The sequence below is a fragment of the Lethenteron reissneri genome, chromosome 26, assembly GCF_015708825.2.
Source record: "Lethenteron reissneri isolate LAM-NWPU_2019-01 chromosome 26, ASM1570882v1, whole genome shotgun sequence".
Classification (NCBI taxonomy): Eukaryota; Metazoa; Chordata; class Hyperoartia; order Petromyzontiformes; family Petromyzontidae; genus Lethenteron; species Lethenteron reissneri.
In genome coordinates, this window is record NC_083804.1 from 16,974,291 (window position 1) to 16,990,868 (window position 16,578).

At 46.4% G+C, this 16,578-nt stretch overlaps 2 protein-coding genes across 2 annotated transcripts in view; both read right to left on the reverse strand.

The window, feature by feature from the left end:
* LOC133347723 (cell adhesion molecule DSCAM-like) overlaps positions 1-5,064 on the reverse strand; it is a 93,102-nt gene extending 88,038 nt beyond the window's left edge. Inside the window, 2 exon segments of the mRNA XM_061560241.1 lie at positions 1,496-1,546; positions 4,546-5,064. Coding sequence (XP_061416225.1) covers positions 1,496-1,507 — 12 coding nt within the window. The 5' untranslated portion in view covers positions 1,508-1,546; positions 4,546-5,064.
* A 4,842-nt stretch (positions 5,065-9,906) lies between these two features.
* Positions 9,907-16,578, reverse strand: part of LOC133347724 (TBC1 domain family member 9-like) — a 34,911-nt gene continuing 28,239 nt past the window's right edge. The window contains 1 exon segment of the mRNA XM_061560242.1: positions 9,907-16,477. Coding sequence (XP_061416226.1) covers positions 15,488-16,477 — 990 coding nt within the window. The 3' untranslated portion in view covers positions 9,907-15,487.

A 16,578-nucleotide genomic window follows, 5' to 3' on the forward strand; every position in this document is an offset into this window, starting at 1 on the left:
GACAATCACTTGGTGATACCGCTGCTGGTGGTGTAAGGGGGCTTTTGGAGGCCAAATCTTCCACGATGTGCCACGTCTTGGGAGGATACCCACGCAATGATGCAGTGCAATTGTGTGCATGCAGTGAGTTGGGTACCACGGGTGTCCATTACCAATGTGCTGCGTCAGCAGCAACAGGGCATGGGTACACACTTAATTAATACAAATTACTATGCTGGTTTTTTTATTTAAATACGAAAGACGATGTTATCAGCATAATAAAAAAGACCGTTACTGTATGCCCAAGAAGTGTGATGTTGTACATGATGTTATATATTTTTACACATCCGAGCTGTCTAAACATGTGTACACATGTATGTGTGCACATGTGTGTACAATGGGGAGCGGTGGTGTAGCGGTCAGCGCGCTGCACTACGAACCTGGCGACCCGGGTTCGATTCCAGCTCACGGCAAACACCAGTAACGATTATCTGAACCGGTCCTGGGCCTCCCCTAGGTCGACTCAGCCTCAAATGAGTACCTGGTGCGGTGTGTAAACATCGCCGCTAGGGAGACAAATTCGGTCGGGCGTGGTGCTGGCCCACCCACCCCCTCGTGTACCGTTCCGGCCTTCATAGGTGCTCGCTAACAGCACTTGTCCCTACAGTCTGTTAAGGCTATTTGGGGGATCTTTGTCTTTGTACAGAGGGCCCTTTTCATAATCCACGGCTGTACACATACGGTATACAGAGTCTCGACTTAAAGATTTCAGGACTGCAGGAATCCATATTATTGGGTCTTTATGGTATACACAGTATATAAACTTAGAACCTGTGTGTGTATACTGTATAATTACAATAGGTGCTCGCTGACAACACTTGCCCCAAACAGCCTGTTAAAGACTACACGGGGGATATTTTTTTTGGGACTAAAAATGACCACACACGCAATGTGTTGCCTGTGTGACAAACACTGTACACAATGTAGCAACACATGCACACACAAGACCGCGTTACATACCTAGAAAAGCAATCACGAACGGCACGTGCGTACACAATTTCACATCGCATCGTGTCCTACTGCGTGCCACGTGCACACAAGAGAGCACGTGATCATGTGACGTGTGGTCACGTGACGCGTGGCGTGGCACGTGGCGGTGTATTTGCACGTGCACATACACCGTGCGGGGGGTACCGTCGTACTGATACATAGCGGACCTATTTACTGAATTGTGCTTAAAAGTTTATAGTGATGTGTATTATGCAATTGCATACTGTATGATTGCAATGCATTTTAATATGCAGCACTGTGCTGCAGTTAAGTTTGCACTGTACAGCATAGCCATCGTGATTACTTTAAATTAGTACGTACTTACAGGATGTTGCGTATACCGTGAGGTATATATGCTCATAGCATAGACGTGCACTTATTACTGACATTAATTGCGCACACACACACGCACGCAATATTGCGTTGACACATTTCCGAATTTGGACATATGCACACAAATACATACCTGTATGTACATTTTCCCTGTAGCACCCTGATGTACGCACACACACACGCACTGATACATGCACAGATGCAAACAAAACACACACAGATGCATGCAAAATTAAGCACGTTTTTACTCCATTGTATACTTTCCATGGAACGCATGCGAACTTATCTTCTACACATACACGGCGACTCAAAGATCCTTGATGCATACCGCATATGAAGCATAATTTAAACACTCGCACAGATGCACTGCATACAGATTCAACGTGGCACAGGGTTCATCTGAATTGCAGGCCTGACACGCAAGGATACGTACAAACATAGATGAGACGTATACATCAAATACATACACCTAATTGCCCACTTGTGGATTACACACGAACGTATCCATTATGATTTTATGCACGCAAAGATGCATTACAGTATATACACAGATTCAACATGACATACAAGCAGGCACATTTGATCATGCATGACGAGACCTGACATATAGTGGAGATGCATACAGGACACACACACGCACGGAAATGGCACACGGCACACTGATACATACGTGATAGACACACTGAGCACACACAACATGATACACCACACACACACTTTACACACACGACACAAAGACAAACATTACATACACAGCTAGATACAGGGCACGGCATGGCTGGACTGGTTGATGATGGTCCACGGTTCAGGCGTGGAGACGGAGCGATGGAAGTGGATCGGTAAAACATCGTGAGAGGCCTTCATCCAGCAGTGGATAGATTCCGAGTTGACCACGATGGCATGACACGAGCATGTGGCACACGCATCTCACACACGTGCATCACACACACACGTGCATCTCACACACACGTGCATCACACACACGCGCACCACACACGCGCACCACACACACGCATCACACACACACGTGCATCACACACACATCACACACACGTGCACCACACACACGTGCATCACACACACACACGCACCACACACGCGTGCATCACACACACGCGCACCACACACGCGCACCACACACACGCATCACACACACACGTGCATCACACACACATCACACACACGTGCACCACACACACGTGCACCACACACACACACGCACCACACACGCGTGCATCACACACACGCGCACCACACACGCGCACCACACACACGCATCACACACACGTGCATCACACACACACACGCACCACACACACGCGCATCACACGCGCGTGTACATTGGCACACTGTAACAATTACACACATATAGCTTGCGCACTGACTTGATGACGTGATACCACGAAACGTACAGTGATATATCACACTATTCATTGACAAGTGATAAGAGCACATCATCAGCCATGATCAATCCACTGCTGGATAAGGGCGTCCCCATGTCCCATTGCTGATTTGGCACTTACAGAATAATACACCACGCACTGAACTGACACACAGATACAATGGTACATAACACTGGACGGACACAATGATACACTGCATTGACACAATGCTACATCACAAACCGATACAATGCTATATCGAATACTGAATTGACACACAATGAAACATCACATTGAATTGACACACTGATACATCACATTGAATTGACACACACTGATACATCACATTGAATTGACACAATGATACATCACATTGAATTAACACAATGATACATCACATTGAATTGACACACACTGATACATCACATTGAATTGACACACTGATATATCACATTGAATTGACACACTGATACATCACATTGCATTGACACACAATGATACATCACATTGAATTGACACACAATGATACATCACATTGAATTGACACACAATGATACATCACATTGAATTGACACAATGATACATCACATTGAATTGACACGCAATGATACATCACATTGAATTGACACACTGACACAACACATTGAATTGACACACTGATACATCACATTGAATTCACACACACTGACACATCACATTGAATTGACACACAATGATACATCACATTGAATTGACACAATAATACACCAAATTGAATTGACACACACAATGATACATCACATTGCAATGACACACAATGATACATCACGTTGAATTGACACACAATGATACATCACATTGAATTGACACACTGATACATCACATTGAATTGACACACACTGAAACATCACATTGAATTGACACACTGATACATCACATTGAATTGACACACAATGATACATCACATTGAATTGACACACTGATACATCACATTGAATTGACACACTGATACATCACATTGAATTGACACACTGATACATCACATTGAATTGACAAACACTGAAACATCACATTGAATTGACACACTGATACATCACATATTGAATTGACACACACTGATACATCACATTGAATTGACACACTGATACGTCACATTGAATTGACACAATAATACACCACTTTGAATTGACACACTGATACATCACATTGAATTGACACACTGATACATCACATTGAATTGACGCACAATGGTAAATCACACTGAACAGACACATACACCACGATACATCACACAGATGAACTGACTCAAAATTATACATTACACTGCATTGACACACAATGGTACATCATATACTGAATTGGCACACAGATACATGACACATCGAATTGACACTCACGGTGACACAGCAATACATCACACGCTGAAATAACAGTGGCACACGGTGATAGAGCACACTGTATTGACACAATGAAACGTCTCACACGCTCGATTTACACAATGAAACAGCGCACTAAATTGACACACACACAATGATTAATCACACGCTGAATTAACACACAATGATTAATCACACGCTGAATTAACACACAATGATTAATCACACGCTGAATTAACACACAATGATTAATCACACGCTGAATTAACACACAATGATTAATCACACGCTGAATTGACACACACACACAATGATGCATCACACGCCGAATTAACACACAATGCCACACACTGCATGAACACACAGAGAGTGACACATCACGCACAGATTGTATGTGGCACACACATAGACACAGACACGTGTGATGTTGACACATCCACACCGACCTTGTATAAAAAAACGTCGCCTTCTCGCTGGTGGCTTCCTTCCTTCTCACTCGCTCGTCTCTGTGTAATCGTTCATATATAGATATAGGAAATTCATTTGGATTTATTTCAAATATATAAATAATTGCTTACATTTATTTGTAACGTTTACAATTTTTTTTTTCGCCCTCCCCTCTCTCTTGGACGCCGACAAACCCACGATAATAATTTTTTTCTCTCTCTCCACTTTCACGTAATAATTTATTTTTCGTATTAAAAACCTGCCTGGCCAGGATTTACAAAACGCGACCGAATCCCACCACCCCCTCGCTGCATCATCGCCCCGTGTGTCTCAAGCCACTCAAATGTTTGTTGCTCTTCCGATGGTGACGACGACGAAGACGACGACGACGATGATGTCGGTGATGGAAGAGGAGGAGGAGGGGGTGTTTATATAAAATAGAAGCTAGCTTGGACGTGTCTTCCGTCCCTCTGTGATGATCTCTCTCTCTCTCTGCTGACCGGGATCTTCACCACCACCACCACCCCCTCCCCAATGGTAATCCCCCCCCCCTACCACCACCACCACGCCGCCAAATCCTCGTCCATACTTCACCACGAGGTGGCGCACTAACGTCGACTACCGATTCTCATTATACTGCTCGGTCATTGGAATCGATTCCAATTTAGGCGGTATTCCCCAGTGCGTTTGCGTCGATTTCGTTGCGTGCTCTGTGTAAGATGGATCGATTCCCTGGATAATTTAACGCATTTGGTGATGCTGATGCTGCTGATGCTGCTGCTTCTTGGTGCACAAGGACTAAAATAATAACCTAACGCTGTGGCCCTTAATAGGAGACGTTTCGGGCAATGCCCCTTCTAACATAGCACATGATTCCCGTCGTAGAATGAATACTGTTGGGGGTGGAATACGTGGGAATATGCGCTTAAGAGGGGTAGGTTGGACAGCTCCCTTTTGTCAATGCCCTTTCAGCATCAGAATATTTAGACTGGAAAATCCTGAGCCACGAAACTCTTTTTTATAGATGTCTAATAGAAGTTACAACAGGAAATAATAACCACAATGATCGCAGTGCAAAATAGAGAAAATGGTAATCAAGTTACGAAATATGAATAGTTATGACTCCCATTCATCAAGCCTTGGGCAAGGCAGCAAAAACACCAACAGTCCCAGACCACACCGAGATAGCACGCACTCCCTAAATAGAATGCCACATGAACTTTGAACTATCGATTAGCAAATGTGATTGTATCCAGTCACATTTGCACAAACCTTCTGCTGAGTGGATCTGCGCCGTACGGGGTCCCGGAGAGGGGTTCTGACCATACTTCACCACGCTGGTCAGTGCAGGTTGGTGAGTGTAGGGGGGGGGGGGGCATAGGAGTACAGTACAACAATGGATGTGTTTGCCCTGCCCTATGCTGACTGCCACATAGACCTAAGACCTGATTTATGTATAATTATAATTGGCCAGAATTCTAATTGTAATGCCATTATAAAGTATTGATTTTGCAATTAAATTACAGTACAGTGCTATTATAAATTAATACAAGTGTGTGTATTTACAGACTACCGAATGATCATCACTCTGACTTTGGTGTGTGGAGGGGGGGGGATGATAAAAATTTGGTAAATTTTGTGGAAGGTCCCAACAGTTTTCGTTATTGCGGATGGACTCGTCCCAGCCGCTTGAACGTGGAATTTCCAACCCTGTCAGTCATTCGTGTTGCTTATAACCAAATGACCCAGGACCTGCGTCAAATTCCTCAATCTGGGCCAGATTTTTTTGACCTAGACAGCATTTTGGGTGGGCGACCACCATGAATTTTTTTTTTTTAAGCCAGGAAAAGCCACCGATGTCATCGTTTCTACGCCGGTGCTTCCCAAATGTCCATGCTTCGCCACCGGCACTGACCGGCGGTGGTGAAGTAACCTGCTAAGGCAGCGGTCGGGAACCTATGGCTCGCGAGCCATATATGGCTCTTTCGGTGACGGCATATGGCTCCCAGACAATTTTGAGTTGAAAAAAATAAAATAAAAAATCAGTTTGGAACTGACTTTAAAATACTTGTGATATTGCTTAATAATGCTGTGTCATATTTAAGTAAACAGAAATTAGTTTTGAAGATAAATTTCACGGGTCACGCCTGCATGAAGCTCAACCTCACCACGTATGAACCAGACTACAAGGCCATCAGCAAAACCACGCGGCACCAGATGTCGCATTAAAAGTAAGACATATTTAATTTATTATACGTTAAAAATACTATATGGCTCTCAGTGCAATATATTTAGAAATATTTGGCTTTTATGGCTCTCCCAGTCAAAAAGGTTCCCGACCCCTGTGCTAAGGAGTGCGTGGGCCCCTTCATCCAGCAGTGGATTGGCAAGAGAGCCATTGCACGTGCATCGTTAACGGCGCAATTGTTCGTGAGCAGGTAGTGCGACTCGTTTGGTGTATTGTTTTTAAATATTGACAGCATTGTAGGATTCATGATATTGACGGGATAGAAGTCGTGCCGTGTAATGTAATATCAGCTATTATATATTTGTTTTAAATTATGCTGTTATTTTTCCGTCAATTGTAAACATCACTGCATTGATATGTTATTCACGTTTTGTTAAATAAATGGCAACGCCTTAAAAGTGTAATTAATTTATATGTATTTTTAAAATCTATTTCTATTATATTTAAATATCGATATTTTATTTTGGAAAAACAGCGCTGTAATAAAACCACTAACATTGCGATCGGCCGATTTTAAATCGATTCTTTGAACCCTGAGAATCGATTCCCGGCGAACCCGTCGTGCCTCGTGAACACTGACGTCATCGCAACCCGGGGCGTGACGCTCACGCAACTCGCGGTGACGTCAGGGGGACACGCAAATGACGTCATAACCCAAGCGATCCAGATTGCGACGACATTGCGTAACTGAGAGAAAAATTGGTGACGTCGGAAAACGCGCGTGACGTCAGGAGGAAAGTGGCCGATGCTCCCGTGCGGTGACGTCATATCACCAACTATCCCACCACTATATATCTGACCCAAAATACGACAAAAATTTTTTCCAATAACTACCTAAAATACATATGTAGGACAACGTTTCCGGCAATGTCCCTTCTTCATAACACACGTGCTATGAAGAAGGGTCATTGCCCGAAACGAATTTGTGAACGACACTGCTATTAGTGCCAAGACAGTTAAAAAATATATTTTTTTAAAAACCCACACAAAACTAAAATCGTTCAGGAGCGAACAAAAAAAACACATTTAGACTGATTCTGCGCAGTGTTCTAATTTCATTGACAAGCAAAGCAATGCATGTCATCACGATACACAATGAAGTTAGAGTAACGAGAATGTTACTGGTAGGAACCTCCTGGTTCCACCTGCCCACAGGGGATTATTGTGTCCGTCGTGCAGGGAGGGGCTGGGTGGGGAGGGGCTGGGTGGAGAGGGGCTGGGTGGGGAGGGGAGGGTGGGGTGGGGCTGGGTGGGGAGGGGAGGGTGGGGCTGGGTGGGGAGGGGAGGGTGGGGCTGGGTGGGGAGGGGAGGGTGGGGCTGGGTGGGGAGGGGAGGGTGGGGCTGGGTGGGGCTGGGTGGGGTGGGGCTGGGTGGGGAGGGGAGGGTGGGGCTGGGTGGGGTGGGGCTGGGTGGGGAGGGGAGGGTGGGGTGGGGCTGGGTGGGGAGGGGCTGGTCACCCCGTGGTGCCCTTATAAAACTCAACGTTTAACCTACTCACGCCGGCTTGTGCCCGCCCTCACAGTCGGCCATATTTGCGGAATACACCACGCCGCCGTTGACCCTGCAGGCCATTGACCGAGCAACCCAACGTTCCTACCAGCTCCCTCCGCAGGAATGTGTTGGTAATGGGGCAGTACATTGAAAGTGGGGGGGGGGGGGGGGGGCAAAGTAAAATCAAGTCGACGGCCAAATTTCCTCAACCACAAAAGTGACCGTGCAGATACACAGGGGTCAAGGTGAGAGAGGATGGAAATGCCCAACAACAAACAAACAAAGATGGAAATGCATAGAACCGCTGTGAAATCACGAAGACTAGAATGAAGAAATAAATAAATAATGATTAACCAAAAAAAACTCAAGTGAACGAGGTTGTCAGAATAAACAACGGGATCATGAAACCAGCAAAACGTCCACTGGTGATTGGTAAATCGCGAGTGGTAACCCTTAGCACGATGGGGCCATGACGAGTTTACGACTACAATGAGCCAAGAATGTCTGTGTGTCCCGCGCGTGACGTCACTCCACGTCGACCAGCCCCCCTCATTAATAATCATGAGCAGGTGACGTCACTTCACATGGACCCCCCCTCATTAATAATCATGATCGAGTGACGTCACTCCACATGTAGCTTCCCCCCCCCCCCACATTAATGATCATGAAGAGGTGACGTCTTTGTGAGAGACGTCAGCTGCTCATGATTATTAATGAGGGGGGGGCTATTCAATGTGGAGTGTCGTCACCTGCTCATGATTATTAATGAGGGGGGCTGGCCGACGTGGAGTGACGTCACGCGCGGGACACACTTGACATTATTGGCTCATTATAGTAGTACATTATTAACAAGTGACGTCTTCCAAATGGACACCTCCCCCCCCCCTCCATGAATAATAATTAGATGACGTCACTCCATATGGGGGGGGGGGGCAAGGCGCCTCCTCCCCCCTCCTCGGCGTCAACTCACAACCCTCACCACAAAGGCAGAACCCGCACGTCATCACGTGATCTCCGTAGCGCTGTTGAGACATCAACGTAAAAAGGACGTCGTGATGAACAATGGATTATAACCTGAAAATGAAATAAGTCTGTGTCACCGCACCCTTACAAATTGCACACGAATTGATGCGATGAATATATCACGTCGCGGTCTGATTTTCGCTTGCAAGTTTCAGATTTACTTAAATACACCCGTCCTTGGACGGGCAAAAGGCGAGTTGTAAATACTAAATAATCCGGATCTCTATAGCAAGGTGCTGGGGTTGGTGATGGAGTAGGGGGCTATGCGCAGTGCTAGGGAGACATTGGGGGGGGGGGGGCTCTGCCCAGTGCTAGTGATATTGGGGGGCTCTGCCCAGTGCTAGAGTGATATTGGGGGGCTTTAACCAGTGATAGAGTGATATTGGGGTGGGGGGGCTCTGCACGGTGTTTGGGACAGTGACGAGCTCGCTGCTTAGATCCACGCAGTGCATATGGAACCTCAAAAGGAACTCCACATTCCTGAGAAACCTCCTCACCTGGCACCCAGACAAATAAACATCGGTGAGCACTCATTGAGTACAACACATCCTCGCACCATCGTAAAAAAAAAAACTCATACCGAAACTCAAATAACCTCAGTTTTAATGTCAGAGTAATTTTATTACGTAAATCAGTGCTTTGAAACTTGTGGCATTTGTAGGACTGACTCGTGGTGCACAAGTCCATGGGAAGTGGTCTGCAAAACTTGGGAATTATTTGCAAAAGAACACAAATCAATGTAATTTATATTTTATTGTATCCGTGCGTGGTGGTCTGCGAGAATCTTGCGAGGGTTGACAGTGGTCCACTGGTCCAGGAAGGTTGAGAACTGATGTTAAGCAACATCTCTTGGAATTCTTCAGTCAACAAGGCCTCTCGATGCCACAATGAGGAAGAGCCCCAGAAGACGAGTTCCTAGAGCAGTGGTTCTCAACCAGAGGTACGCGGACCTCTGGGGGTACACGTAGCAATCTCCCAGGGGGTACGCGAGGTGATTTATAAATGTGAAATTATATCATACACGAGTCATATGTGAATCTGCCAACAAAAAATAACTATGCTAAAATGTAAATCCATATGGTAACCTAGAATACAAAAGATATTTCTAAACTCCATTGATTGCGAACCATGTGTTTTCCAAGAGTAACCAGCGAGTGTGAACAAATGACGCAACGCATGCAGAACGTTCGTTGAATGTGTCTATTCGCTAGCAGTTACTAGTTGGGATACCTCACACAAGGCCAATTGGTTAATATATTGATGTTCATTATACATACGTTTATTTCTCAGAACCGTGTTGGGTCAACAAGGGGTAAATTAGCCAAAACAAGGTTTAGAACCACTGCCCTAGACTACTTAATAAGCTGCTTCAATTAAGATCTCTCATCCAACACTGAACCGTGGACCTTCCCGCTTTGCACAAGATTGTTCACCGAGTCAGTCACCTAAGATACTGCAAACGATAGCGAATCGCTGTGCGCCGTCCAATTCTTCCAGGTGATCTCGAAGCGTCAGATGATGCCGACGCGAGGAAGATGCCACATGAAGATGGGGCTTGGAGTCTTATGGTATCTCAGTTGACAAGTTCTCACCAAGCCACATCTTTATTCAGCCGTCTTTACATCAATGTAGGACATATGATTACAAAAACAATGACAATAAAGCAACCCTCTTGGCAAGGTGTCCTGGTTTTTAACCGCTTGATGCTGTCAATCGTTGTAAGCCTTGCTCCTCGACCTCCTGGTGTTGTTGATGGGAGTACAACTCCTGATACAGAGGGGAGCTATTAATGAACCTCCTCCCCACAAGGAGGGGGCTTCAAAGTCCTGCTACTCATCCGTCCACTCCGTTGCAGGCCCTCTTCCTCATCTATCCACTCAGCTCCAGGTCTTCCTGCTTCTCTTTCACTTGGTTCCAGATGCACATATTCCTCATCAGTCCAAATTTCAGGTTCGTCCATCCCTCTTCCAACCAACCATACACACGCATGCAGCCTTTAGTCTCCCACCACACAAAACAAAGGCAGACCAGGATTTGTACTCTTTAGATATAATTTTAAGAGTTTAATTACCGTTCATGTGCCATTTGCTATGAATAACAAGAGGCTGACATTAATATGATGTACAAAGAACCGTAATGATTAATAAGGTACGATGTTTAAAGGTGCATCTACACGAAGGTGTAGCGGTCGTGACATGCCCGAATGAACAATCCCAATGCAAGAGGTTATCTGACCCCTCGGGAACCTAAGGGCACCCTAATCTTAACAACAGGCCATACGAAATCTGAGGGTGCTAGTCTCGGCTGACCTATTTCTAGGCATTAGCAATGAACCCTCAGAATCCCAAATGTTGCTTCAGTATGGCACTCCTAGCCCAGGCAATAACACTGAACCTTAACCTTAAGAATCCTAAAGGTGCTTTAAGTCCGACTCCGAACCTTGGGCCATAACATGAATCCCTCTTGTGCGTCATTTACTCAAGGCTGAATGCCACGTGCAGCAGCCACATTCGTCGTGTAGCACATGAGACACAAATTGTGTTTCCACAAACTTTTTCTTTGAGCAAAAGTGCAGCCAGATCTGGACTAGAACCAGTCTAGAACCAAACCACGATCGCAAAAAGATCAGAGCCAGAGGGCCAAAGCTGTAACTGGACTAAAACCAGATTGAAACATGAGGCACTGCTCGAGCTGGGCTGTATTTGAAGTCAGAGCAAGAGCCACAATTGGAACCGGAGGTGGAAAATGGACAGAGCAAAAACTGGACGGAATTTAAAGATGGAGTTACAACTGGCTCAAAACAACACAAAGACACAGCAGGAGCAGAGACCACAACTGGCTTAAAACAAGACAGATACAGCAGGAGCAGAGACCACAACTGAAACCAGAGTCAAAGGAGCCTCCATATCAGTCCACCATCTCAGCACCTCTCTCATCTTGCCCACCGCAACCCAGTGACTGACCCACAAATAACAAAATGTGCACAAGATAGGTTAGGGGAAGGGTTTTCAGAGACATGAAAGTACCAGTACGTGGGAGGTTATCTACTTGGTTAGGTGTAGGGCAACATTTGATTGCCCTCCTCCAAAGTGTAATGTTTGGCTTTTCAGCTGTGGGATTGCTTTTTCTTTTCTAGTGTTAACCTTTGCAGAGGAATTTGGGTGATCTTATGTCCGAGGCCAACAGAGCACACTGAGTAGTTTGACGAGTATTCGCACACCCTGTCGCTTGTGCACCGGTATAAACCTCACCACAAGTTGTGGCCGGCCCACAGGCCATGGGTTGCCCACTCCCAGCTAGATTCTGCAGAGATCCTAGCACCGCTTGTAATGTTGGGGCCTCAATGCAGCATTGGCACTGGGAAGAGTGTGGCCAAATTAGAACTGGTCATGGAAATAGGGCAAGGGAAGGCAGCATCGTCGGCCTTGACTCAGTTTGATTTTGCGCAGCAGAAGTTTACTTTGAGTAGTTTGAGTGCTGGAGTCAACTCCTAAATCAGACGCTAAGGCAGAGGCACAGAACCGCGGTGCCACTGTGCATGGGAAAGAAACAAAGCCGTTTGATGTACCATTTGAGAAAACCACCTGTGTGGGGATGAGGAGAAAAAAACAATTAATCTCGCTTACAAAGTTGCAAAAGAAATACATCAAGGTGCCGTATTGTTCAGAAAACGTGTTCGAAGCAGTTTGTATAATTTGCTTAAAAAGGTGTTGCTCGTGTTGCAGTGACCGTTTCTCTGAACAATGAGTGGTGTCAGGTGCTTTGCCTGATTAAATAAAATAAATTTAATGGCTTGATGTTGCAGGCTTATGGATAGGTTTATGGCTAAAGTTGTAACCAGTTCTGGGAATAAGGCAAAGAAGGTGGCAGTTGTGATTATGGTGAAAGGTAATGCTTGAATAATACTCGTACGAAATTTTTACTTAAGGTTTAGAATTCCTCTTTAGGTTTAGGGTTATAGGTCTAAATATGGTTAGTGTAAATGTGAGTGCTTTAATAGGGCTAGGAATGTGGCGATTCGTGTTAAAAATAGGATTAGAAATGTAAACAGGACCTGTGTTTACGTTAGAATCTGAACCGAAGGAGAGTGGTGCGTGTTGCGATGGTAGAGCTAGTGTTCATTATAGAGCAAGAAAGATAGTTGGGGTAAGGTTTGTGGTTAGTGCTGGGGACATAAAAGGAACACACAACACGTTGTGTGTGTCCAGCAGCGTCGATCTTCGTGTAACATCACTGCGTGTGCGTGGTTACCGCGAGAGAAGCACACACGCCACCATGGCTTAGCTTCCCATCAGGAGGTGCTCACCCACCTAAAGGAGCCAATAAACTGGAATTGGGAAAGTGAGTTTTCAGAAGCTAACAGATGAAAAAAAAAATTTCAATTGCGACTAAATGTTCTTTAGTGAACAGTCCGCATTCCCACTGATAAGTATTAACATGTGAAAGTTTACCCGTTTGACTTCAATGTCATGGTAACAGTTACTCTAACAAATTTTAGTGTTGAATTTGGAAACTTGAAACTTGACGACAGTTCCAGTGGCACTTTACAGCTGAAGGCATGCTTGAATTGGTGATGATGACGATATGATCATCAAATCAACACTTCCCTTTGCATTTTACGTGGAGCTTCTGGCCGTAGCAGAAATCGGACCGTGGGCCATCTAACCGTGAACCGGCACGGGACGCAGAAGCGGTGAGTAAACTCCACCGAGCTGCGTGCGGTTTATCGGCCCACCGATGAACGCGAGACTTCTGTTGATGACGGGGGCGGGGGCTGGAACGCGCGGAGCTGGGAGGAATTCAACCCCCTCACCTCACTTGAGCAAACAGCATTTTGTCATGGTGCAATTAACAATATCATCATAGTCTCTACGTGGAGACAATTTGTACGCTTCACATCACTGTTAATATTTACGATTATATCTGTACACGTTATCTCAGGTGAAAAAAAAACACAATTTCTATACGAGTGGGATTACTTGTTTTCTTTAACCGATCGTTAATTGTGATTAAGCAATTCGCTGATTACCAAAATGCTCAGCTAAAATAAAACAAAAACGGTGATCGCCGCAGCGTGCAGTTTTACGAGACAAGAAACACCAAAGGAAAAGACACTGTGCAATTGAATCGAATTAAACCCTGTGGATCAGATCAAACTCTATCACTTGATCGATCTCTGAGATCAGATTATGATCTGAGATCGGACCTTGTGAACTGTAGGCGAGTCACAGTTCATTCTCCCAGCGATTTCATGATTCGATTAAAGAATTACATTTCCGTCTACTTTTTACCAACTCAGTTTTTTGTCTAATTTTGCAAAAAATGTCACTTTCTGTTAGCCTAAATTTAACATGAGCATATAATTTGCATATATTACCGAAAATGGTACATAATCGATTCTTACACACGATTCAATGCAATTATGAGCACACAAAACTATTTGAATGCTGAATAAAAAGCTCTAATAAGAAGTTGATATTCAAATTTGACTTGCCTCCTGAACTCTATGAATGTTGGTTGGTCAGCAAGGAGGGCATCGGCAAGGCAGTTGCACAGCGCAGATTATAAGAGACAGATTTGCATTCCGGAATCTGGAGTAACTTCGGAGATTCTCAGGAAATTAATTCGGAATATAGAGCACGTTGCAGAATCTTGAGTAATTTACAAGATTCAAAACAACAATCGGAATATGAAAGAACTTCTCGCATCTGAAAATACTTATGGTATAACGGCATCTGGAGAAAAAAAATTCCAGGGTACAGAGCAACTTGCAACAAGGAGATTAACATTTGGTATCCGGAGAATCTTCCGTCTCAAAGGCTATGACCACTAACAGAGAAACGTACAAAGTTTTGCAGCAAACCTAACATTCATTACATCCCACCATTCACGAAACAATGATCAACCCTTCTCACACTTTCTGCTGCGGTCCCACCCCTTGCCTCAAGACAATGCTACACAATCCTATCCTACGACCTTGGCATGAAGGGAATGCTGGACAGGACTTCACCAACACTGAAATGAAATGGTGGCCAAACTGAAGCCCTGATTGATTCAAGTTCCTATATTCATCTCCTAACTCTGCCTTTTACATTCTGACACCCCCCCCTCCCCCCTGTATACAATCTCCTCTCACTCATCCCCCCTCCTCCAGCTTACCCAATGCCCGAGTAGAACTTCTAAACCGCTAGGCTGGCAGCGAAGGGATCGGCAACACCGGGGCTTCCGCGACCTGGCGTTTTGCCGTCACCGGACTCTCCCTGCCCTGGCGACATGGCCCGGCCATCCCCGGGAAACCTCACGGCGTCGACGGCAGTGGTCGGGGATGGCGAGGGGCACTCGGGGATGGCACGGCCCGTCTTGGCGGACCGCACGCGCTCCATGAGGCTGCTGGGCGGAGGCGTTTCTTCAAAGAACGACACCAGCGCAGCCTCCGTCAATGACGACGCCAGGAACTGCTCGAAGCTCACGGCCCACTCGCGGTCGGGGCGCCCGCGAGCTGGCGACCGCCGCGGCGGCGTCGACGCTGCCGCCGTTGCTGCCAACGACGATGAAGCGCCTGCAGCTGCAGGAGCGGCTCGAGGAGGGCAGGAGCCGCCGGCCGCAGCCTCCCCCCCGCCGTTACCGCTGGACCGGCGCGAGCCCCCGGCGGTAGGTGCCGCCAGCACGACAGCGCCGTCGTCAGAGGAGCAGCCGTCGTCTGAGCAGGGGATGGAGCCGGCGCTCACGACAGAGTAGGATGACACCGACGTGTCGTCCTTGGAGTTGAACTCGTCGTCCGACACAACGAGGTTGTTGAGCGACGCGCGGTCGCGCTCGTCCTTGCGCGGCATCGACGGAGCCTCTTCCTGGCCGCCCCCGATCGCAACGTCCGACGCCGAGGCCACTTCCTCCGCCATTTCGTCCACCATCCGGTCGATACTGTCGTCTGTACTGTTCGCCGTGAGGTTCATCGCGGCGGTGGCGGCGGCATTTCCGGAGGAGGCAGCGTTGCCGGCGGTGGCTGTGTTGCCGGCGGTGCGGTTGCGGTGCTGGCTGAAGCGCTTGCCGACCTCGCCGAGCTCCAGCAGCAGGCTGGCCACCGTGGCGATCGAGTGGTAGAGCTGCTGCTCGTGCGGATGCTCCGCGAACAGCGAATACAGGGACTTGCACAGCAGGATGAACTGCTCCTGTGGTTGGATGGGGATGTTAAGGCGGCCAAGAAGGTGAGAGAAGGAGTGAATGTTTGTGATTGTGTGTACTGGTACACGTGCGCGCACGTGTGTGCGTC